This window comes from Aphidius gifuensis, linkage group LG6, assembly GCF_014905175.1.
Source record: "Aphidius gifuensis isolate YNYX2018 linkage group LG6, ASM1490517v1, whole genome shotgun sequence".
Lineage (NCBI taxonomy): Eukaryota > Metazoa > Arthropoda > Insecta > Hymenoptera > Braconidae > Aphidius > Aphidius gifuensis.
In genome coordinates, this window is record NC_057793.1 from 9,847,734 (window position 1) to 9,872,681 (window position 24,948).

The 24,948-nt window shown below is 23.9% G+C and overlaps 4 protein-coding genes across 4 annotated transcripts; 2 read left to right on the forward strand and 2 right to left on the reverse strand.

Annotated features, from left to right (window-relative positions):
• The first annotated feature begins 8,254 nt into the window (after positions 1-8,254).
• Positions 8,255-10,108, forward strand: LOC122859799 (gustatory receptor for sugar taste 64f-like). The gene is made up of 6 exons (XM_044163485.1): positions 8,255-8,292; positions 8,529-8,610; positions 8,991-9,166; positions 9,279-9,438; positions 9,872-9,961; positions 10,046-10,108. The coding sequence occupies exons 1-6, from the start codon at positions 8,255-8,257 to the stop codon at positions 10,106-10,108; spliced, it is 609 nt and encodes a 202-aa protein (XP_044019420.1).
• A 1,289-nt stretch (positions 10,109-11,397) lies between these two features.
• On the reverse strand, positions 11,398-12,487 carry LOC122859800 (cone-rod homeobox protein-like). The gene is made up of 3 exons (XM_044163486.1): positions 12,217-12,487; positions 11,936-12,090; positions 11,398-11,814 (listed from the first exon to the last, which is right to left on the reverse strand). The coding sequence occupies exons 1-3, from the start codon at positions 12,485-12,487 to the stop codon at positions 11,398-11,400; spliced, it is 843 nt and encodes a 280-aa protein (XP_044019421.1).
• Positions 12,488-21,946: 9,459 nt separating this feature from the next.
• On the reverse strand, positions 21,947-23,045 carry LOC122859418 (ubiquitin-like protein FUBI). Its single transcript, XM_044163006.1, has 4 exons — positions 22,938-23,045; positions 22,423-22,651; positions 22,257-22,312; positions 21,947-22,156 (listed from the first exon to the last, which is right to left on the reverse strand). The coding sequence occupies exons 2-4, from the start codon at positions 22,631-22,633 to the stop codon at positions 22,025-22,027; spliced, it is 399 nt and encodes a 132-aa protein (XP_044018941.1). The 5' UTR covers positions 22,634-22,651; positions 22,938-23,045; the 3' UTR covers positions 21,947-22,024.
• Positions 23,046-23,533: 488 nt separating this feature from the next.
• On the forward strand, positions 23,534-24,601 carry LOC122859420 (tax1-binding protein 3 homolog). Its single transcript, XM_044163007.1, has 3 exons — positions 23,534-24,038; positions 24,123-24,251; positions 24,327-24,601. Exons 1-3 carry the CDS (start codon positions 23,982-23,984, stop codon positions 24,513-24,515), a joined length of 375 nt encoding a protein of 124 aa, XP_044018942.1. The 5' UTR covers positions 23,534-23,981; the 3' UTR covers positions 24,516-24,601.
• Positions 24,602-24,948: the final 347 nt, after the last annotated feature.

Here is a 24,948-nt window from a genome sequence, read left to right on the forward strand (position 1 = left end):
AATTTTAAAGAGTTGCAAAACATAAAAACAGCATAATTTTGTTTTTGTTTATTAACAATCTTCCAACGACATTAAAAACAATTTTCAACTTAATTATTATAAATTCCGTCATTCTTAATATCCTGGCAAAAAATCGCATCCATGATTTGTTCTTAGTTTTCTTATTATTTGACTTTGAAAATTACACGGTGATCGTTTTTTGTTAATAATAAATTAACTAACAATTAAAATTACTTTGAGTAAGTCCCTGGTTTTAGTATTTTCATAGACGAATAATTTGGTCCTAATACGATCCTTCTACCTTTATTACTTTACAAGATATGATCATTTTAAAAAAAACGTGTATGAATTTAATACTATAGGCTTCGCCTACGTAAAAGGGCATAACAACCCAGGGACTTATGTCTTTTTTTCTACTATCAAAATAATTTTTGATAAAAGATGAAGGGCGTATTTCCAATTTTATTTTAAATAGGTATATATTCAAAGGTAGTGTTTTTGAAGTATTGATTATTTATTCATAATTATCAATAAATATAAATTTATATTATTAATAATCAACTTAAGAACACTGCCTTTGAATACATTAAAAATAAAATTGAAAATACGCCCTTCATCTTTTATCAAAAATAATTTTGATAACGGAAAAAAGGCGCAAATCCTTGGACATACGCCTTTTATTTTTTATCGAAAGTTGTTACGCTCTTTTTCCTTTTTTAAGCCTTAAGATTAGATGAAAAACCCAAAAATTAATAAATTTGCATTTACGCCTTTCTTCCATTAACGCGAAGATATATGTATATATATATACATCTCTATAGAGTACACTGTAAAAATGTTCTAAACTTAGTATTTTTTTTTACAGTGTAAGTATATATTTTTTAAACAAAAAAAACTGATCGATTTAGTATAATAAATATTGATAATTATGTAAGTGATAAAACTGGTTATCTTGATGTTTTATAAATATTTCACGAATTATAGTAGTACAGATTAGAAATATTTTTTAAATAAGCTTTGTCTGCAGCATTGTATTAAAATAATTGCCGAGTAGTGTACATGCCACCAGGCTACACATCTAGCGTGTTTTGATAATGATCATTATTGATTTTTCTAAATAATAGTTTATTACAATATTAATTAATAAAAACTCTCATTACGATTGAATAAAATTTTTTTTTTGTAGTTGTATAAATCATTGTTACTACTACTAAATAAATTACACGATAACATAAATATTTTTTTCAATTTACAATTTGATATTGAAAAAAAAAAACAACATAATTTTATTGCGATTAATAAACTTTAAATTTTATTCATTTATTTTTGAATCATGTTTCTTTAAATTTATTATACAATTATTATGCAAATTTTAAAATTTAATATATTATATTATACATCTGAGAAATTTTGATTTAAAATAGTGAATATTTTCTCGATTAATAGAAATAACTTGGCAGTTATATTTTTGCCAATTTTTATAAATATAATTAAATTTTTGCCTGAAGAAAATAATCGAAATTTCAGTTTGTAAAACGAATATTTGTCAGCGAAAACTTCTCGTATTATGCCTGACACGCGTCATTGCCGTTCCTGCGAGTTTATAAGCTGACTGAACGGCTTAAAGCGAATAAACTTAAATAATAATATGCCGACTGAATAAATGTTGATGAGTATTTTATGTTTTTTAAATGAAGTATCATTTTACCACGGTTAATCAAATGATAAGTTAATTATATATTTCGCTTTCAAATTATTTGACATTTCACAAACAATTTGGTGTTACAAACAATAAATTATTGTTTGTACAAATAATTTTAGTTTAATTTTATGAATTAAACATTTGAAACAATTAAAAATATTGAAAAGAAATCTCATTTTATTAATTTTTTTTCGTCATTTATATTATTTTCATAATTATTTTTGTTTAAATTAGAAGGTCTATAGTTTATTTGTTTTCATTTATTTATTCATGCATTTATTTAAATACTAAATCACGGGTTCACTGTACCGATACATGAACGGACGTTTTAAATGCTGCCATCATCGCACAAGTTGAATTATTTCTGTACTGATGCACTTTCACATAGAATTGTTGTTTTATTTTTTTCTTTTAATCATCTTATATCATTGTTTAGTTATCAAGAAAAAAAATTTATTGTTTTATTATAATAAATATAATGCATGTAAAAAACTTCATTAGACATAAAAAAAAAAAATTGTTTTTTTTAACTAAATTATTTTATTTTTTCATCATAACCGAGATATTAATTCTAAATATAAAAATTACAGTTTTATTTAATTCTAATTGTCTTAATAACTATATTTCAACAACATTAAATATTGTTTTTTATATATACTTTATGTATTATATACCTCAGTTATGATGAAAAAAATAAAATAATTCTAGTTAAAAAAAACAATTTTTTTTTTTTTTTTTTTATGTCAAGCAAGTTTTCTACATTTACTATATTTATTATAATAAAACAATAAATTTTTTTCTTTGATATTTAATATCATCCATTCCAAAACCAGGAAATTATGTTGTTGTTTGAAATGAAAAATTGAAAATGCATTTAAATATAAATGATAATTGAAAATAATATCATTTCAAAAAATTTTTTATAATAATTACTGAATATAAATGAAATTTTTAAATATTTAATTAGGTTTCTTTAAAATATAATTTTTGTTAGCCATGTCATTGTTGAATAAAAATGTATTTATTATTGTTTAATTTTATTATATTATTGTTTGTCGTGATGTAGTGGTTCACTTGTCTAATAATGGTTTGAACAATATTCATAGTTATTTGTCAGCGGCAATGTTAACAGTATATCAAGAATGTTTTACAGAAATTTTGTGAAATTTTATTAATTGAGCATCAAAAACAAAATTGCGAGCTAAAGTTACACTATAAGGCTCATCGTCAGCCATTTATCTCAAGTGAAGCCTATGTTCACTTAGTATATTTATATAATGTTACAAAACAGTATGCGCGTCAATTTGTTGTTAAATTAATAACTCAGTCAATAATTAATAAAAATATCTTAAAATTTCTATAAAATTCTTGATAATTGCTTAACAATATTGCAACTGACAAGTTATATAATTTAATTATTAAATTTCTCTTGACTTTTTTCTGTTAAAATTAGACAAATTGAATTTTTCATCGACATTAAAACAATCATATAATAAAAAATTAAACAATATTAATAAATATATTTTTTAATCATACTTTGCAATCGGTATTTATAATGAATTTCAGTAAAAATTCAAAACTTATTAATTTTAAAAATTATTCAGTTAAATTATTGAAAAGTATTTTTTCTAAAAAAAAATTTATTTATATTTTTATCTCGTTAACTAATTATTATAAAAAAAAATTTATTGAAGAAAATTATGTATTTTTTAATTATATCACATTGTATTTTATTTTTTTATTTTCAATTTTAATTTTTTCCTATTTTTCACCCACAGTAATATAGCGTTTATTTGACTTGAGCGCTTGAAGTTATTTCATTGGATTTTCAATTGATTTACATGATTAAAAAAATAAAAACATAACCATTAACATTTTTTCTAATATCCAAATTTATCAAGTACAAGAAATAAATTTTACATTCAATATGGAATACTTGGCCAGCGGTTAAGATTGTTCGATTCCCTTACTGAGGGTTTGCTTTATAATCCCGGTTACGGCAATTTAGGCTTAGTTTTAGTATTTAGGTAGATTTTAGGAATAAATAAATGAAAAAAACTTAAGTAAATAATTAGAATCTTATGACAAAACAAAAATTAATGATGAATAAATACAATGACAGAAAAAATTAATAAAAAAATGAAATTTCTTTTTTCAATAATTTTTTTTAATTATCAAAATTTATTAAACTTTTTAATTATTTAAATTAAACTAAAATTGACTTTGTATTAAACAATAATTTAATTGTTTGTAAATTTTAAATTGTTTGTAAGAAATTTCAAATTTTTTATTTTGAAACAAAATTACTTCCTACATTAGCTTTTATTATCATTTGAATTAAACAATTTTTAATTAAAAAATGGTACTTATTTAAAAAACGATAAAAATTTTCTATCAAACATTTACTATTTTAGTCAAACATATTGTGGCATAATTAAAAGTTTATTCCTTAAAAATAATTTGTTGAAACAAAATGTAATTATTTAGGAATGTATATTAATTAGTGTTCTATGTTGTGGGCATTTCATTTTGTTTTTCCACGAAAATGATCTATCAATCTTTACAAAAACGTAATCTGTATGAAATAATAAAATTTCGATTATTTCAAGACTTTTTCTTTTATTAAGTAAAACATTTATAATTTATATAAAAAATTAATCATTCAAAAATTTCTGTCAAGAATTTATTTCATTATAGAAAAATATTATTGTTTTGGTAAAATAATTTTCTCCATTGATACTCTTGTCGTATTTTACAAATTTATATTTTATTTGCATTCAACTGGTAAAAGGAATTTCGTAAGTAATTATATTTTTTATCAAATCGTTTTTTTGATAAACAAACTTTTTATTATTTTAGTGTCGGTGCAAATGGAAACATGTCGTATGTTTTTTTTTTAATGTCATTCATACTCACCCTCGGAAGAACTTTCGCTATTTCACTTTCAGCAGCTAGAATTCACAATCAAAGTACAATTATTTTACCACAAATTTATTGTTGTCCTTCACGGAGCCTCGAGGTTAGTAAAATTGCAAGGGGCCATTCATGAATTTATATATATTAAATTAAATTTAATGGATATATAGTTTTCGACATACTAAAATTAAATTTAGAAAAAATTTAGAAAAGATTTAGAACAAATATAAATTAAATTTAGATTTCCAATAAATATATTTTTTTCATTTGGGTAGCTATAAGTATATAGTCACTGATGCGCAGTCACCGAAAATTTTTTGCGGTCAATATATACCTAAAACCGTTCTAAATTAATTTGATAAATTTCAAGTTGTGAAAATTCAACACTCGCGGCTTCTAATGAAATCAAATCATACTGAAAAGATTTCTACGTATACTAAATTTTAGATAACTTTGAAATTAAGAAAAAATGGAAAAATATTATCTTAAATATTAATCAGGGCTTGAATGGCCCCTCGTAAAAATTTTTATTTTTATTTCAAACATATACTTTGATATAGATTAGATTTTTACTAGTGTTCGTTTAATTTATTATGTTTTTAATTTATTATTAATTTTTTAAGACTGATCGTCTTCAATTCCAATTAACAGCTGATGAAATCACATTAACAGGAATGAATTTTTTTTCAATTACCCGAAAGTTCATACTGACTGTGAGTTATTAATTAATCAAAAAAAAAATTATACGATTATTTTTATATATATTGTATTTTATCATAAACACTGAATATTATTATTTCAGCTGGTTGGGACAATTGTCACTTATGAACTTATAATATTACAATTAGGTAAAATACAATAATAATATATATACAGATATTAAATTACAAATATTATGAGTAATTCCACACATATTTTCGTTTAAATAACACTCGTTAATAATCTCACTAAGAATCTTTGTTTTGGTTAAATCGAAAGTATGGAAATCATGATAATAAGATCAATAGTGTTTTCTAATTTTGAACCACTAAATAGATCATCAGTGATTATCATTAATCACAATAAATTCAATTTTAGAGAATGAAATCTGTAATTCCACGATTGTTTTGGTTATAAATTTTTCAACTTGTTTGCGAAATTAAATGTAATCTCATTTGTTAAAATTGAAGTGAGAATTTGAAGTTATAAATGTAAAGTTATCTTTAGTTTATAAAATTAATGTTTTAAATAAACTATGAAATTAATTATAATAAATTTATCTTATTATGTATACATATTATTACAAACACATATTAATATTAAAATTTTTTTAAATTTAATTTCTCAAGAACTATTTCTGGTTTTATTTATTCCTATTCATTATAATTGTTTTTTTCAATTGGAAAAAACATTTTTTTTTAAAAATGATTATCATAAAAGAAAAAAAAAAGGAAAATGCAACTTACATTTTCACGTTCTATGGTAAAAATATTCTCCCAATAGTCTTGTAGTTTTATGCAGAGTAGTTTCTCTAGGATAGCAGACAATGGAACATAATGTCGGAGAATTATTCCCACCAAGGATAGTTCCATAGGATAGGGATATAATCAATTGAAAATTAACATACTATCTTGTTGCAATTAATTGTCACAATGAATGAGTTCCAATGTCAACGATCAATAAAAATTGTCATTTGAAATTTCCACATCAAAACAAAGTGATAAAGATTATGTTATAATGGGAGTATAAAATCATATATTGTGGATTAAATCGAGTGGAATATTATTTAGTGGTATGTATACACACATCTAGCGTGTTTTGATAATGATCATTATTATTTTTTCTACATTGTATTTTTTAAAAGGTTAGTTGTAATTTATTAAAATTGTTATCTATTCTGTTGTTCATGAGTGTGTTGACAATAGAAAAATTTCATTGATTTTTTTTCGTTTTAGGACTGAATAATTGAATACTTTTATATATACATGTCAAAAAAAAATTGCAGTTGTACTTTCAAAATCAAGAATCAACGCACTGAGAGTTAATTGGTCATATACTAAATACTATTTATTTATGTATCCATCTTCAGCTTTCACTGAAAAAGTACATGCTACTTAGCGTTAAATAAATCAATTAGTTAATTAATTTATTTGTTTAATCTGTTCAAAATAATATAAACTGTCAATTAGTTTTCTTAGGAATTTGTTAAATTTTTTTTTGATTTATTGACAATTTTATTATAAAATGATTAACCTTCTAATATCAGAAATGGATATAGTTATAGAACGTGGATCTTTTGTAGCTATATTTAAAAAAAAACTTTGGTTCTAGACAAAACGACAATATCAATTAGCACCTGATGGTCTTGCCTTCATAATTATATGAATGATTATATGAATTGTTCTTCTATAATTTGTATTTTAATAAAGATTATGTTAATGTGAACATAAAATTATATTCTGAATTGGATTTCATTTTAAGAAAATAAACTGAGTTTTATTCTAATTAATTTTTTTTTTTATACTATAATAAAACAATAATCAATAAAACTATTATAGGCTGTTTAGTATACTCATTACTTAAATCGAAAATTGAAAAAAGATTTTATAAAAAGTATAGATATATATTGTGAATTGAATTCTATTTTTTTTACATATACATAAACCATTTATATCATATTGATTCCAATTGAATAGAAATAATTTATAATTATTTGAACGGGTATTGAGTATGCATTCGTTTCAAAATCATGTTGAATAATATTTCATTGTCACATAATAATAATCAGATAGCGTGATGATTACTACATATTGTGTTTGTTAAATTATACATTATTTCGTTATTCTAAAATAGAGTATAATTTATTAGTTTTTTATTATTTTTTCTTGTATGTTGATTTAAACATTGTGGTGGTATTAAATATTTCATATGTTCGATTCAGTAACTATGCGCATCAAAACTCTCATAATCACTAGTAGGAAAAAAAACAATGACAGTCGTTTGTAAACTATTGAATAGCCCACATATTTTGCACGCATAAAAATTATTTATTTTGTTTCGTTAATTAACAAGACACTATGTATTTCAAAACTGTTAGAAATTTTGAGTCAACAAGTGATAATCTTAAAAAAAGAAAGCAAAAGATTAGCACAATTCAGGCTCTGGATCACGTTCCACACATTTCAAAATTAAGCGTAAGGATAGTCTTCAAATTTTTATTTGTTTATTCAATATTTATGTGTAAATTTCATTTAAAAATTATTTTCACAGGATCTTGACGGTTTTGTCAATGATATCAAACCCGTACTTAAATTTGGTCAATTATTTGGACTATTTCCGATTGAAGGAATTTTAAATGATTTTTCAAGAAATATGACTTTTAAAATTAAATCAGTCAAAACATTGTATAGTATTATCGTTATTATGACAAATTTATTTATGTTTTCGGCTGCGGTCATGATTCTCATCGAAAATGTTCGAGAAAATCCTTCAGAAATTATTCGTATAGTCATTATATATTTATAGTTACAGTTCATCACATTTTTTTAATTAATGGATACATATATTTTCTTTTTTTCTTCTAGACGGAGTGTCGAGAATAATTTATTTTGGTAGCGCATTGTTTGGAGCTTTATGCTTTTTTCTTATGTGTTCAAAATGGATAAAACTTCAGCAAAAATGGACAATAACAGAATGTAAATTGCAGAGGTTTGTAAACTTTTATAATATTATGTGATTTTTAAAAAATATTATAGTTTTTGATTACTGTTGAATATTTCAATAAAATTTACCCAAAATTTTTAGTTGAAACGGATTTAAATATAAAAAAACAAAATACAAGTTAAACTTTCATATTATAATTATATATTTTCAACTGTAAATCAATAATAAATTTTTATTCAATGTTTATTTTTGTATAATTTTTTTATAGTTTTTCTGATCAAAACTTACAACTTCGTCGCAAGTTTATGACAATATTATTGATAATGATGGGAGTTGCAAGTATTGAACACGTTTTATGTTATATAAATTTTGTGGCAGATAAAACAATTTCTGCAATTTTCTTTCTATCATACAATCAATGTGCACAAGCTTATAATTTTAAAATTATTCAAGAATTTTCCGAGATTTGTAAGTAGTATTTAAAAAAAAAACAAAAATTTACAATAAAAACCATTTGTTTTATGTACACATATAATATACATTTATTTTATTATTTTTTTTTATCAGCTCTTTTCGAATTTGTGGTCATTTTATATTTGTGTGTTGCCAATGAAGTCTCCACGATTATTTGGAATTTTACAGACATTTTTATCGTTATTGTAAGTTTAGGTAGATAATTGTTAACTAAAAATCAAATTATTTAAATAATAAATTAACGTTCTATATGTAGGTGGCAACTGGTTTGGCAGAAAGATACAAACATTTAAATGAATCAGTGATAAATTCACTCAGTAAACGAGGATGTGATGCAATTAATTGGCAAAATCAGTATAGAAAAAAATATACATTATTGAGTAATTTGGTAAAAGAAACCGATAATGCACTTTCTCCATTGATACTCTTGTCGTATTTTACAAATTTATATTTTATTTGCATACAATTGTTTAATGGAATTTTGTAAGTAATAATATTTTTTATCAAATGATTTTTTTGATAAATAAGTTTTTTATAATTTCAGTGTCAGCGCAAATGGAAAATTGGCTCTTGTATATTATTTTATGTCATTCATACTTATTGTTGGAAGATTATTCGCTGTTTCACTATCAGCAGCTAGAATTCACAATCAAAGTGCAATTATTTTACCAAAAATTTATTGTTGTCCTTCACGGAACCGCGTGGTTAGTAAAATTGCGAGGAGCCATTCATGAATGTAAGACGTGGTGTCACTCGACTCTTGTCTCTTAGTCAAGTCGTAGTCATGGTGTAGCCAAGTGTATAGTCACCAAAAATTGTTACGAAAATTTATATATACATATTTATTAATTTTTTTATTAACAGTAATTATTTATTAATTTGTTATTATAGTAATTATTATTTTTCGTAAATTTCTTTGATTATGCTGAAGTGTAACTGACACGTAGTCATATGTAGTCAAAGATTGTCACAAGTTTTTTCGACTCCAGTCACTCGTATTCATCATAATATCACTGAATCAGAACTTGAATGGCCCCTCGTAAAATTGTCGTTTTAATTTTTAGCATATACTTTGATAAATTTTTATTAGTGTTCATTTAAATTACTATGTTTTTAATTTATTATCAATTTTTTAAGACTTATCGTCTTCAGTTCCAATTAACAGCCGATGAAATCACATTGACTGGAATGAAGTTTTTTTCAATTACCCGAAAGTTCCTGTTTACTGTAAGTTAATTGATCATAAAAAATGATATCATTATTTTTATATATTGTATTTTATTTCATAAAAACTGAATTCTATTATTTCAGCTGGTTGGTACAATTGTCACTTATGAACTTATAATATTGGAATTCGGAAAAATACAAAAATAATATACGTATACCTATATATAAATTGAATTTTAAATATTATAAATGATTCCACACATGTTTTGTTCTAAATAACGCTCTTTAATAATCTCACTATGCGTTTTTGTTTTGGTTAAATAAAGTTATCTATAATTCACAAAAGATAACATAAGTCATAAGTTTACAAATTGTGGTGTTTGAGTACATACCGGGTGTTTAACGAATTATAGTAAATTAAAATTATAATTTTAATAAAAATTATGTTAATATGAATTTAAAATCATATTGTAAATTGTATGAATACTATTATTATAAATAATTCAATTAATTTATATATATCATTTTATAAAATGATTTTTTTTATAAAAATTTTGTACTTTAAAGTATAATTATGAAAAAAAATTGATAATACCCAGTGTTTGCGTTAAAACAATAAATGCAATTTAAATATAAAATTTTTAATAAAATTTGGCAACACCACAATACGTTTAGTCTTTTCTTTCATGGACTTGGTGTCTTCCATAAATCAAATATAAGCACGTGGCACGAAAAAACATCTACAGTGTTGTAAGATTAGTATATCCTGCTGATGTGTTGTTGCACATTGTGGCAAGTAGCGTACGAAAATTTTCGACATCAAAGGCCCGGGAGAAATAAAAATCGCACGACCAGAATACGTTGCCTGCTGGATTTAAAAATTCATACAGTCATTCACAGTTCATTCATATGCGTACTGAAAATAGCCCTTAACGATAGCAATTTTTTTACCGTTACCATAAGAATACCCTCATAGCAGCTACAATAAAAAAAAAAACATATATATTGATCATTCAATTCATGATAAAAATTTTATAAAAATAATAATTTTTCTTTTTTTTTTACAATAATTAAATTCACCGCAAATTAAGCTAGCTTTGCATTCTTTTAAATCAAGGCATAATACTTTTTTTTTGTTTTTTTTTGTCACATGCTACTATCGATTATCAAAGATATCGATAAATCGACGATAACCGCATATATTTTATGTTTTAATATACACAGCTTCAGCAGCTCAGACACTACTTGTTTATTTTTTTATTTTTTCAACTGAAAAAAATTAAGTAAAAGCTAGTAGAATTTCACATGTAACTATGTTAAGTAATGTAAAAATAATTGTTATAGAAAAACACTAGTTGAAATGTAAAATATTAATTAATAAATAATTAAAAAAATTAACAACAATTATTAAGTTAAATCTGGATATTTTTTATTTATAATACGTCAATTTATTTATATGTACAAATTATCATTGGGAAATTGCTATTTAATTATAATTATAATTGTACGGTTGATGGATTTCCAGGGTATGGATTTTGATAACTATTGTAACAACCAGTATATTGACTATTATTATCAGGTACTGAAGTCTGAGGTGTTACTGTTGGAAGAACCCAAGAATGACTATAATCAACATGTGGCTGATGTACACTATGTTGATATGATGTTGATGATTGTGTTGGTTCATCTGGAATTTGTGGTGATGGTGTTGGAATAGTCGCACTACTTGCACTACTTGCCTTACTATCAGCACTTCCCATTGGCAATGGACATACATTATTTGTAATTATAGGTGACATTGCCTCACTTGTTGCACTTCCATTTGATGATGTAAAATCATTTGTTGTTGAATCTGGTTTTTTTCGTTGTGGGGCTTGTTGCTTACATTTTGCACGACGATTTTTAAACCAACCCTTTAACAAAAAAAACATATAAACATAAAATTAAAATTAATTTCAATCATCATCAATTCATTAATATTTTTCATATAAAAAATACTTTAAAAAGTTAATTAATATTTAATTATTTTATTACCTGGATTCGAGCTTCATCAGAATTAATTATTCTAGCACACTCTTCTCGATCACCCATGTTTGGGTACTCGTTCTTGTCAAACAATGCCTGCAAAACTTTTATCTGAGCACGAGTATATTGTATCCAGGTACGTCTTGGTTTTTTATGTGTATTTTCTGTAATTCATTATACAAAATAAAAATTTATTATTAAAATATTATTATTATTATTATTATTAATATGTTAAATAAATTTATGTTTTTTTTTCTTTATTAAAAATAAGTTTTAAAAAATTTATTCACCTGCAGGCATGTTTTGAGGCGATCCATTCTCAAGTGAATGCATTGGCCCGCTTGTTATGGTGTGATTAGCACGAGTACCATGTGCATATGGATGGCTGGCTGGATGCATCTGTCCACGATGGTACTGAAGGCTAGGACTTTGTGCATAATCATCCTTCGTATACGTCATTGGATATCTGTGTGAATCCATTGATGCTCGTGCCCCAGAAACCAAATTGTTGTTATACTGCCCTGATGACACTATTGTAGATGGAGCTGATGCCTGTGCCATGTGGTATTGTTGATTTTGTTGGGCTACTGGTCCAACTGTCACTGGTACTCGTGGTGCAGATGAATATACTGGAGACGGTGATGGCAATGACATTTGTGTGGATGATACCGTGATCCATGGTATTAAATTATCCACCGACACCTCTGTCAAATTTGGGTCGATGTCAATATGCACTTGATGACTCGGCTGTAACAATAAATATAAACGAGAAGAATTAATTATTTGTATTTTTTTTACGCGAAGAAAAATTATATGAAATTTGAACGAAAGTGTTATTTTACTGTCTCAAAAAAAATTGGAGCCGTTGCTCTTTAAATGCAAAATTTTTGACTTGACAGTAAAATAACCCTTTCGTTACACTATTATACAAAAAAAAAAACCATGTGCGTTGATAAAAAAAAAAAAAAAAAACAAATCAAATCAAATTAAATAATTTAATAAATCTAATCATGAATAAAAAAAATAATAAACTTAAACTTGGAGAAAAATTTTAAAAAATATGCCCGAAACACGTGCTAATTTAAAATAGAAAAATTCCAAACCTGTGGATTATCGTGTTCTGTCAATTCACATATTCCGGAAAAAATATCGTTCCACAGTTCATTTGTGGACTTATAAATATCTATACCACTACAGCTATTCATATTTTTATCACTCGCGGATAATAACTAAAAATTACACTAAAAATACACTGTATGTCACTTTTAATGAATTTAAAAAAAAAAAAAAAAACACGAAAAATTTAAACGCCTATTCACGTTGTGACTACACTAATTGCACTGTGGCTAAACACAACATACGAGCCTATTTTATTACCGTAGATACTGTTCCATGTTTATGTGTGTGTGTGTGTGTGTGTGGAACTGTATGCACCTCTACCAATCAGACTCGTCGTTACAGGCCCAAGAAATAAGTCCCACAGCCATAGGTCCCTTCTTAGTGAAAGTGGGAGTACATGACGTAGTTTCATGGTAGAATTTTTAGTTAGGGAGTAGACTGAATAGGTTAAAAAATGTCTTCCAAACAAATCTTTATAATTAACATTTGCATTGTTCCTTCGAAAATCAATATTTTTAAATTATTTTTTCTTTATTTTTAAAAGCAGAACGCAAGCTAATTTGTATCGATAAAATTAAAATTTGTACCCTCAATAATAATAATTTGTACTCTCAATAATTGTAAATTAGAATTTTGGAGTAACCTGTTTTATTATTATTATTATTATTATTGAGGTAGAAATTTTATTATTATCGGTGAAAAATTAATTTTCTTTTTTTTCGTTTAAATGGATAAAAATTATCTATAAATAATTGTTTTTAAAGGCACTATGCAATTGTAAATAAAAAATATTTATTTAACAAATGCCTTTAAAATTCCTTATTTTTAAACAAGCTTTTTTTTGTTATTGACAGAAGAACGTATGTACACTAATTTGTACCGATAAATGTAGAATTCGTACCTTAATAATGATGATATAAAAAAAAATTTAAATGAACGTGTAATTTATTTTTATAAATTAAAATGTATGAGGACAATGAGTAGCTGAGAAAAAGATGTAGCTATAAGGAAAAAACGAAAGCGAATTTGTACTGATAACAAAAAAATTTGTACCTCAATATTCAATAATAATTTTAGTTTTGCTATTATTTATTGTAATATTTTGTTAAATAAAATTGTCGACAATTAAAGACAAATTTTCTGAAAATAGACTAATGATAAATGATATTATTAGTATTTAAAAAAAAAATTATATTAATAAAGTGTCATTCATACTTATAGTTGAAAGTGATATTACACTTTCAGTTAATATTAAATTGAATCATCAAAAAATATATATGATTATTTATATGGATTGCATCCTATCATAAAAATTTTAGCTGGTCAGTACAATTGTTACTTAAGGCAGTATGTAAATCCCAAAGTAGGACGACTCTTTGGGTGCAAAGGGGTACCCTAATAACCATAGTTCAAAAAAATAATAAGCGCCCCCTAATGTCTAAAATTTTTATACTTGACTGCCGCGTCTTTAGAAGTATGAGTGTGGGCGGCTCGTATTTACACACACTAATCTACTTCAGCAGATTTTCAATGCTTCGCCCGGTACTTTTTGACTCTAAACTTTTGTCTTAAATAATTAATAACTTTCAAAATCCGTGGTAGAAATCAATGATTTTTTTTTTATTATTTTTGTAATTTAATGAAGTATAAGCTGTAGTAAAATGAAGGTTTTCTGTGAGAGCGTTTTTTCAATAGAAGGGAAAACGTGACAATGCTTCCTATGCGTGTGTAAAAAGTGCTAATTGTTGTCAACTTTGACCTTAATTATCTCACTTAAATCGTGGTAGAAAATTACAAAAAAAATTTGATAAAATAGATCTTTATTTCAATTAAAAAATAAGCCTTCTTTGATCAAAATCTGTGAGAGGGAATTTTTTTTCAATATTTTGACATACTGCCTTAAGAACTTGTATTATTTTCAATTTAAATAAAATAAAACCCTATCTTTGCAACAGGTGTAAAAGTTTGAAATTGCAATGAGTGACTGGTTACGAGTATAGACAGTTAGAAATACTTTATATAATTACTAATTTTAATATTTTCAAATATCAATTTGAATTTCTTTATTTGATTCTTTTTTTGAACACATAATTTCTTGATTATTTTTTCTAATGGTATAATTTTTTTTTACACAAAACTTAAATGTAGCTCTTTACATGTCACAAGATATTTTATCTTTATTATACATATTTTCATAACAATAACAACCACAAAATCCAGATACACCAACACTATCATCAACAACATATCGTATCAACATAGTCTACATCAGCCATATGTTGATTATAGTCATTCTTGGGTTGTTTCAACAGTTACACCTCAGACTTCAGTACCTGACAATAATAGTCAATATACTGGCTTTTACAATAGTCATCAATATCCACACCCTGGTTATTATCAACCGTACGCGCAATTATAATTATAATTAACTATAGCGATTTTCCAATGTGATGATAATTTGTACATATATAAATAAATTGAACTATGAATGAAAAATATCCAAATTTAACTTAATAATTGGTGCTAATTTTTTAATCATTTAATAATTAGTATTTTACATTTCAGCTTGTTTTTTTAACAATTTTTTCTATACGTTACTTGGCATAGTTATATGTGAAATGTAATAATACAAATTACTATTTATTTAGAGATTTTAATCGGATCGATTAAAACAATTAGAAAAAAAAAATCAATACATTAAATTTTCTTTTGTTTAAAATGTTTTATTTTTTCATTTTGAATTTTTCAGTTTTTTTTTTCTTAAATTTCTACTAGCTTTTACTTGGTTTTTTTTCAGTTGAAAAAATAAAAAAAATAAAATAGTAGTAGTTTTGAGCTGCTGAAGCTGAGTATTAAAATATAAAATATATACGGTTTTCGTCGATTCATCGATATCTTTGATAATCGATAGTAGCATAAAACATAACAAAAATATTATTTCAACAATTTCAACAAAAAATATCTCGAAGCGAAATGTACCTCCCAATTTTCATAATCAATTATTTTTTCTTTATAGAAAAAAATTTAATTTTGTAAATTGAAAATACTGTAATTTTTTATACACGTTTATTTTATAATGTAAACTTTTTAAAAGTAATTTAATTTTAATTCAATATTATTTTCAAGTAAAAATTAACCTCCAGATTGTCATGCGCAAATTTCTCGAGAATTTTACCAAGAAAGTTGTGGCTTATATATAGTCATAACGTAATTACAGAAAAGTTCTTCTCTGGAAATTAAAACATATGAAGTACAAAATTTTCATAAAAATAATTATTTTATATAAATTCTTTGAATGACTTTTAATAATAGTATTCATGCTTTTAATCAAGCTGAAAAATAGATGTTACCATTAAATTTGTATTAAATAACTATTGCGGCTATCAATTAAACTAATGGTAACACTAGTTTGTGTTGATGGTATTTATTTTCATTAATATACTAGTATCAGATTCATAAATTTAATGCTGCTTTATACACATTTAAAAGTAATTAACATTATATGATTTATGATATTTAATCGATATCAACTAGATCAATTCAACAATAATAAAAATATATATAAAAATAATTATCATAGCTTCGTATATGTATATAGCTTCGTTATAGTTTTAGAGAGATTCTATTCAATTTTGCAAAAGGTATTATGATACCAGAATAGATTCATTTGGAATAGACACTTTGAGTATATTTAACCAAAATATACTCTGCAGCTTTCATAGATTAGACCATCCGGTTGAACGAAAGCACCTGCTGGAAATCATTTTTGAATATATCCAATAGATATTTACAGATTGAGGATTCTAATATCCACATTGGTAATTCGAATTTTCTATATATATACTGACATCTTTATTTCATGTTCCTCTATTCAACACTCAATAAAAATAACCACATAAATTGACAAAATAAAATTATAATTTATTTTAATTGATGAAATTCATGCTTGTTATAATTATTTATCAAATCAATTTTACAACTGAGTTGTTTTAAATAAATACATAATAACATCTAAAAAAATTTATAAATTGGACAACTATTTTCGTATTTAAAAAGAAACAATTTTTTTTTTATATATTTAAAAAAAAAACTATAATAAAAAGACAATAAAAACCAGTATTAAATAATATTGTCAACAATGATATTCTTTTTTCTAATATTATCATGATAATAATAATTATTTTTTATTCATTTTTAATTAATTTTTTTTGGGATATTCTAAAGAATTTCAAAAGACAAATAATACAATCAAAAATATATAAAAAACAATTGTATAAATTTTAAAAATTTTGAATATCTCCAATTGTTAAATTAAATTAACAATTTTTTTCTGAATTGAAAATTTTATTTAAACACAGAATAATAATAATAATAATTAAATATTTGACTATTTTTTTTTTTTTCAAATAATTAAAAAAAAAAACTTCAAAGTCGACAATATATGGTTTTAATATTGTAATATTTTTTTTTAGCTATTATGATTTTTATTTTTTAATTTAAATTAATTTAAATATTCGAAATAATAAAAAAATTGATTGCGCAAAGGTTCAATTTATTTATTGCAAAAAGTAAAAACCAGATTTACCCCATATATATATATATATATATACGAGTCATATAATAATAATCATCACTTTAACATCCATAATGTTCTCCATCCCAAATAGATACTTTATTTTTTTTCAAAGTTAATATTTTATATGACTTTGTATGATTTTTCATGTCATATCAAACTGATCTATAAATGGTATCTTGATACGAAAAAAAAAAAAAAATACAAATATATAAGTAAGTATATAGGGGAAAGCGGGGCAAAATGGAACACCCAAAAAAATATTTTGACTCATACTTTTTTTCATTTTTTCGTCACTCTTCGATTAAAAAAGCCGGAAGAAAATAGATGCAATAAAAAAAAAAATTTTTAGAAAATTTTTTGAGCATTTTTTTAAAAAACAAAGAAAATTATTTTTTATATGTTTTTTTTTGTTCGTCGAGAAAAATGGTGATAAATTAATTTAAAAGCAATATTGTTCGTAATTATAAATGGAGAGAAATAAAAAAAAATTAATTTTTGTGATTAATATCACATTTTATAAAAATATATTAAACAACGATAAATAAATTTATAATAATAATTATTTTTATAAATTTTTAAAAATTATTTATGTTTTTTTTATTAATGAGTGAGAAAAACTAATCGGAAAATACTATTGTCATACATCGATTTATATTTTTTCCTTAAGTGTTCCATTTTGCCCCGCTTCCCCCTATTATTAATTAACAATATAAAGTCAAGTTGGATTTTGTTTTTTTTTTTTTGGTTTTTTCAATAATTATTAAACATTAATTAAAACATAACAGAGTTTATTCAAAACTAATTTACTGTAAATGAAAGAGTACTGTGGCCATTCACATTATTTGGACATAAGCATATTAGATTATTTTCATTATTCATATTTTTTTAATCATTATAATGAGAATTTGAAATTAATAAAAAAAACTGAATTTATATTATCTATATTTTAGTTTAATTTGCATAAAAATTTTTTTTTTTTTATTTTTATGATTGAAAATTCATTAGATGCTTAATTTATTGAATTAATTTTATAAATATTATTCTCTCGATATTTCAATGAGTTTAATCGATTTTATAATTTTTTTTTTTTTTTTTTACAATACAAATAGAAGACATTGTTTTGAGTAATTAAAAATATGTACACAAATAATTTAAAAACCAATCGTCGATTAGAAAGTTACAATACAATTGAGAAAACAAATTATAGTTACATTGATCATATTACTATCATTCACAATTTATTTGTTTTTTTTTAATATTTTCTCTGTTAATATGCATAACTGTATAAATATATATGTAAATTGAAATATAACTCACTCTTGTCATTCATAACAGTGCTTTGTTGATATTTAATTGTCATACTTGTCGTAAATATATTAATAAAAATATTCCATGGGTAATGGCCGCGTTTTCTTACTGCGTGTAAAAAAAAAAATAATATGAATATATGTGTTTGTTAATTCAGCACCAATATCCATATACTGATTTGACACTTTATTTTCATTTACTTGAGCACCAAGTGCAAACATACCACCTGATTAAAAAATAAACAAACAAAAATCATTATAAGTTCCATCGAAATAATATATAAATTAAATAATGTCATTGTTAATTTCAAATAATTTACCAGCAAAACAAGCTATATGTTACATTTTATGATCAGGTCGATCATAACGAAGGTCTGAAAAATATGTCAAACCACCTTTTGCACTGAGAAAAATAATGTCTGCATTTAAAAGAAAAGTTGCTTAAATATAGCAAAATTTTGTTTGAAAGTTTTAGGCTTTGATTTAAAAAAAATGTTAATTGAAAGTTTAATTAAATAAAATTGCGTGCATATAGTGTGTTTAAATAAAATAAAAAAAAAACTTTGTTTAATTGATTTTTATTTGAGAATGCACTGAAAATCTCAAATTAAAATTGAACGAGGATTTTTTTAAATTTAAATTTTTTTTAAATAGCACGTCAATTTTTTTTTTTCATAAATTCTCAATCTTTTTTATTCACTTGTTCAAAATTATATTGAATGGTTTTTTAAAGTAATCGAAAAAAAGATTCTTTACTGACTGATACCATTATGGCCTCTCAGTACCTCCCAGATACCATCCAAATGCCCTCCCCTCCCACTACGCCCACTACCATCCTGCATAATCCTGCGAACGTCTCGGGGGGCAACTCTGCGTGTTCCTATTTAATTTATTCCAGTTTATTCATATTGCTGCTTACACTCAACAGCCAAAAAAAAACATGATATATTGTTAATGGAGTTAAAAAAGAAAAAAAAATGAAGTTTACACTAGAAGAATTTCTTGAAAGATATAAAAAGCAAGAATTTTTGCTAAAAAAGAAAAAAAGTTAGCTAATAAATAAAAGGAAATGGAAGAAAAGAAATAAAAATGAAAAAAGAACAAATTATGCATCAATTAAAAGTCGTCCAGAATTGACAAAAACAGCTCGTAGAAAATTAGAACTTTTACAAAAACAAAAAAATATGTAGTACCAACATTAAATCAAAATAAAAAAATGAGATTACGTAAAAATATGGCTAAAATCAAGTTGAAAGCAGCAGCTGATGGTGGTGCTTCATTAAAAATTGAAAAAAAAAAAAAAAACCAGCTCAAGTTGAAAAAAAAATACAGCTACCAAAGTAAAAAAAGATAAAAAAGTTAATACTGTAAAAGTAACACCTGTTAAGGCAGAGAAAAAAAATGTCAAAAATACTCAACAGTTAAAAGAAAAAAAAGTTGTTAAAGAAAAGCCAAAAACTGAAAGTGATGATGAAGATGATGATGAAGAAGCTGATACCACATTAAACACAACTGCTGATGCTGATAGTATTTTGAACACAATTATACTGATAACGATACATCAGCAGATGTTAGTATGGAACAAGATGATGATGATGATGATAACGATTCATCAAAAAAAAACTTTTGTTTTATTTGTTGGAAATCTTTCGTATGAGTAAGTTGATTTGATTGATACATCATTCAAATTATTTATCTAATACACAAATAACATAATTTGTTAATTTTTATTTACAGGGCAAATTTCGATGATTTTGAAAAATACTTTTTGACAAAATGCAGTGAAGATAATCTGAAGAAATCTGTAAGATATTACCATTGAAACCAGATCCGAGTCCACCAATTTCCGAGGTAATATTAAATAAATGCCATTAGTTGATATAATTTATAATAAAACGTTTATAATTAAGTATTGTTTTTTAATGAATTATCTTGTATTTTAATTTATTGAAAATTTTTTAAATTAAAAAAAAAAACCATGTAATTTATTGCTAATAAAATAACTACTTAATATTATATATTTAATTGTTTTTAATGCGACAATATAATATAATTGAATGATTTACATAATTATTTTTATTATAAAATAATATTTCTAAATAATAAACTGGCACAGCATTTTTCAAAATAACTTTCATGTTGTTAAAGTTTTTTTTTTATTCAATTTCTTGCGACGTTTCGTACGAACTTTAAATCATAGAAAACAGTATACAGAGCCTAAACGATACCAACTGAGTTTTTAGTAACTTTTAATTGTTGTTAGCTATTATTTTAACTGCCAAAAATGACATGTCATATGCTAATTAAACAACTAATTATTATATGATGTAAAGTCCAATAATAATAAATAAAATAAAAAAAGAAAGCAAGCTTTTATGTAAAACATGAAAAATAATAAAAGTTATATAACAAACTTGACAATTGAATTATTTTTTACTACATAATAAATAGTTAATTTATTGTTTTTTTTAAAAAATATATTATTGACCAAGAATACGTTAAAAAATTATTGTCTTTTAAAATTAAAATTACCTGAATTTGACATAAAATTCACCAATAGACCAATAGCCAAATCGTTGCTAAGAAAATAAACTTGAAATTCATCAGATGCTTAATTTTCTTGAATCAACAAAATATTATTCTCTCAATAAAAATCAATGACACTATTTTGAGTAATAAAAAATAAATTTCAAAATCAATCGTCGATTAAAAAAAAAATCAAAATACAATTGAGAAAACAAATCAATTAAATTGGTATCATATTTTTATCATTCTCAGTTGATAATTCGTCTTTCGAAATAAATTTTTTTTATCAAAGAAAATTCAGGAGCCATAAAATTAATTTACAACCAAAATAACTCGTCGAATTAATACGATTACATGTAAAAAATTGTAGAATTAAAATCAGCCATTATGTTATAGTAAAAAAAAAAAAAAAAACGAAGAGAAAATCGAATCACAAAAAAGAAAATTAAATTGTAAATATTATGACTTTTAAATAAACTTTAACACACTTTGTATTTTTTATTTATTCATTTTTTATTTAATAACCAATTTCAATTTTAATTAAATCATAAAGTTGAAAATTGTAAATATCTATGAATTGGGGTTAGCATTTGGTCCACGTCTGCGTCCAAATGTTGGGACAACAGTAACGAATCTACGGTTGTATTGGATACGTCTTTTGGCACGTCCAGTCTTTTTCTTGCTTTTTTCTTGTTTTTCAACCTATAAATAAATAATCAAACATATTAATTATCATCAAAATATTATGATAAATGACTTTGCAAACATTGCACATATTTAATTTAGTACATTAATAAATTACCTTTGGGGTTTGTCCCTTGACTTTACCAGCACGAGCTAAAGAACCATGGACTTTACCTAATTAACACAAAAAATAATCACAGAATTAGTTTGGTTTTATAATTAAAAAATAATAATAATAGTAATAATAATAATAATAATAACAACAATTATGTTTAATTTTTTACCTCCAAGAAGTGGAACAGTCAAATCAAGACTGGATGAAGCTAAATCAGCAACACAAATGTCATCTGATAATGGTGCACCAGCACAGTGAAGGGTGAACTCAGTTGTTCCAACACTTTCAATTGCTGAAAGTTTAGCTTTGATGTCAGCAATTGTTTCATTGCCTTGACAATCGACAACATGTGTCTCTTGACCTCTGATTTGGAGTTGCATATTGGATGATGTTTGCACCTAAAACAATTAATATCAATTATTAATTAATAATAATAAAAATTTATTCCAGATATTTTATATCAATTAATACAATAAAGATAATTTTTATTTAAACAAATTATTATTTTTTTTTGAGGTTAGCCACGTTTTTTGTTTTTTTTTCTTATTTTCTATTATACTTGACAGTTTTTGAAGAAAATATTTAGTATTCACTTGGATAAAATTAATTTCTACATTTTTCACTTTTTCTTAATTAAAAATTATGAATTGTTTTATTTATTTAAATTATTAGTAAAAAACTTACTACACCGTTTTTGTTGCTAGACGAATCGGAAAGAGAAAGAAAGGCTTCAAATAGAGTGGTGTTGGTGTGTTACAAGTGCTCACAGAAATGACCGGCTGAGATCGATAACTAAAACGAAATGGCGTCTTAAGCGGGAATTTTTAAACAAATAAATATAAAATAGAAATAAAATATTATTTATTTAATAAATAAATGCATCTAATTATTTATCATAATTACTTTTTATTTCGCAAAACGAAATAGTAAGTAAATAAATTATAAATTTGATTTTTATCGAAACAAATTATCACTTAAAATTTCGCCGGTTAAATCAGCCTAAATTTGAGGTTAAAAAAAAATATATTTAATTACTTATAATTTATAAGTTATAAAGAAAACAATAGTCATTAATAAATTAATAAATTACAAATTTTTAAATCTTTACCTTGTTTGACGGATATATAGGTATTTTTAATTTATTTTTTATTCAACAAAATGTCAAGCGTTTTTTTTGGTTTTTTTTTTTCTCAAAGCTTTATCGTGGTCATTTATTGAACTAAAAAATAATAACAATAATGGATAATAACAATGTGGATATTGTTTGGCGTGTACAAAACCATACAAAACTACAATCTACAAGGCGTAGACTTTTTTTTTGGAGTAGATAACATTGGTGACAACAGTGGTTGCTTGTGTTTGTAGTTAGATTGTTATTTATATTTTTTTTTCAACTTGATAATTAATTTATAACACTAAAAATAATTATTATTTTATGACAGTTAAATAATAAAATAACTTGTCATTTAATCTCTGTGATTCATACTCCAAAATATCAATATTAGTCATTGGACAAGCTTCAACAGTGTCTACACATAGAACCTGTATTTGTTTTTATTCTGTACATCAAAATATATATTACAAAAAGTAGCTAAACTTAACAGAAAAAATATAAAATTTATAGAAAAAATATATTATTTAAAAACAGTAAACATAATTTAACTATTTATACAATAAATTTAATTGTTAATTAAGTATAAAAACAAGAGAAAAAAAAAAACATTCAAGATGTGTGCTAAAATGGCATTCCAGCATCAAGCTGGTACAGCAATGGAGTGTTTAAGTGTAAGTAAAATATTAATAACAATTTAATAATAATAAAAAAAAAAAAATAATATTTAATTTTAATTGATTAATTTATTATTACAGATACCAATAACACTACATAAAGAGACTGATATTACTGCAAATGGTGAAGAGGTCATGAAATGTGGCTTTAAAATTGGTGGTGGAATTGATCAAGACTTTCGAAAAAGTCCTCAAGGCTATACTGATAATGTATAAATTAATTATCAACAAATAATATATATTTATATGAATTAAACTAAACATTTTTTTTATATTTTCATTCAGGGTATTTATGTGACAGAAGTACATGAAGGTTCACCAGCAGCTAAAAGTGGTCTAAGAATGCATGATAAAATTCTACAATGCAATGGTTATGACTTTACAATGGTGACACATAAAAAAGCTGTTGGATACATTAGAAAACATCCTGTATTGAATTTATTAGTTGCAAGAAAGGGCGTGACCAGCACATAAATAAAAACCTTATAAAATTATTATTATTATTATTTGTTTTTTTCAACTAAACGAAAAAGAAAAAAATAAAATTTTTATATTATGTAGATTCAAATTAATAATTCACTCTGCGTTACCAATGATAATGATAATAACAATCCTGACTGGATTTAAGTTTTCTCTTCAGCAACAAAAAAAAATTTAAAAAAAACGTCCAACATCGTGATAAAATAATTATTATTGTGTTGATAATTTTTATTTTTCATGATAAAGTTTTTTAAAATATAATAATCAGCCAAATATGATAAATAAAATTTAAAAAAAAAAACAGGCTAAGGTCATCCAATACAACCAAATGATAAATGTAAGAACTTTTACAGTCAAATGAAAATAAAAATTAATTAATAATCTTTCAAAAAACATTTCTATTTTTTTTGTTTTTTTTTTTTTTTTA

What these genes read in the sequence shown, in the direction of transcription:
- LOC122859799 (XM_044163485.1), top strand. Translation starts at nt 8,255, where the DNA reads ATGGATAAAACTTCAGCAAAAATGGACAATAACAGAAT. An exon ending in AAAATGGACAATAACAGAAT is followed by an intron (nt 8,293 to 8,528) that starts GTAAATTGCAGA and finishes ATTTTTTTATAG; the next exon opens with TTTTTCTGATCAAAACTTAC. An exon ending in CCCGAAAGTTCCTGTTTACT is followed by an intron (nt 9,962 to 10,045) that starts GTAAGTTAATTG and finishes CTATTATTTCAG; the next exon opens with CTGGTTGGTACAATTGTCAC.
- LOC122859800 (XM_044163486.1), bottom strand. Translation starts at nt 12,487, where the DNA reads ATGGCACAGGCATCAGCTCCATCTACAATAGTGTCATCAGGGCAGTAT. An exon ending in GCCTCAAAACATGCCTGCAG is followed by an intron (nt 12,091 to 12,216) that starts GTGAATAAATTT and finishes AATGAATTACAG; the next exon opens with AAAATACACATAAAAAACCA. An exon ending in CTGATGAAGCTCGAATCCAG is followed by an intron (nt 11,815 to 11,935) that starts GTAATAAAATAA and finishes TTTTTGTTAAAG; the next exon opens with GGTTGGTTTAAAAATCGTCG.
- LOC122859418 (XM_044163006.1), bottom strand. Translation starts at nt 22,633, where the DNA reads ATGCAACTCCAAATCAGAGGTCAAGAGACACATGTTGTCGATTGTCAA. An exon ending in GACTGTTCCACTTCTTGGAG is followed by an intron (nt 22,313 to 22,422) that starts GTAAAAAATTAA and finishes TGTGTTAATTAG; the next exon opens with GTAAAGTCCATGGTTCTTTA. An exon ending in TCAAGGGACAAACCCCAAAG is followed by an intron (nt 22,157 to 22,256) that starts GTAATTTATTAA and finishes ATTTATTTATAG; the next exon opens with GTTGAAAAACAAGAAAAAAG.
- LOC122859420 (XM_044163007.1), top strand. Translation starts at nt 23,982, where the DNA reads ATGTGTGCTAAAATGGCATTCCAGCATCAAGCTGGTACAGCAATGGAG. An exon ending in CAGCAATGGAGTGTTTAAGT is followed by an intron (nt 24,039 to 24,122) that starts GTAAGTAAAATA and finishes TTATTATTACAG; the next exon opens with ATACCAATAACACTACATAA. An exon ending in CTCAAGGCTATACTGATAAT is followed by an intron (nt 24,252 to 24,326) that starts GTATAAATTAAT and finishes ATTTTCATTCAG; the next exon opens with GGTATTTATGTGACAGAAGT.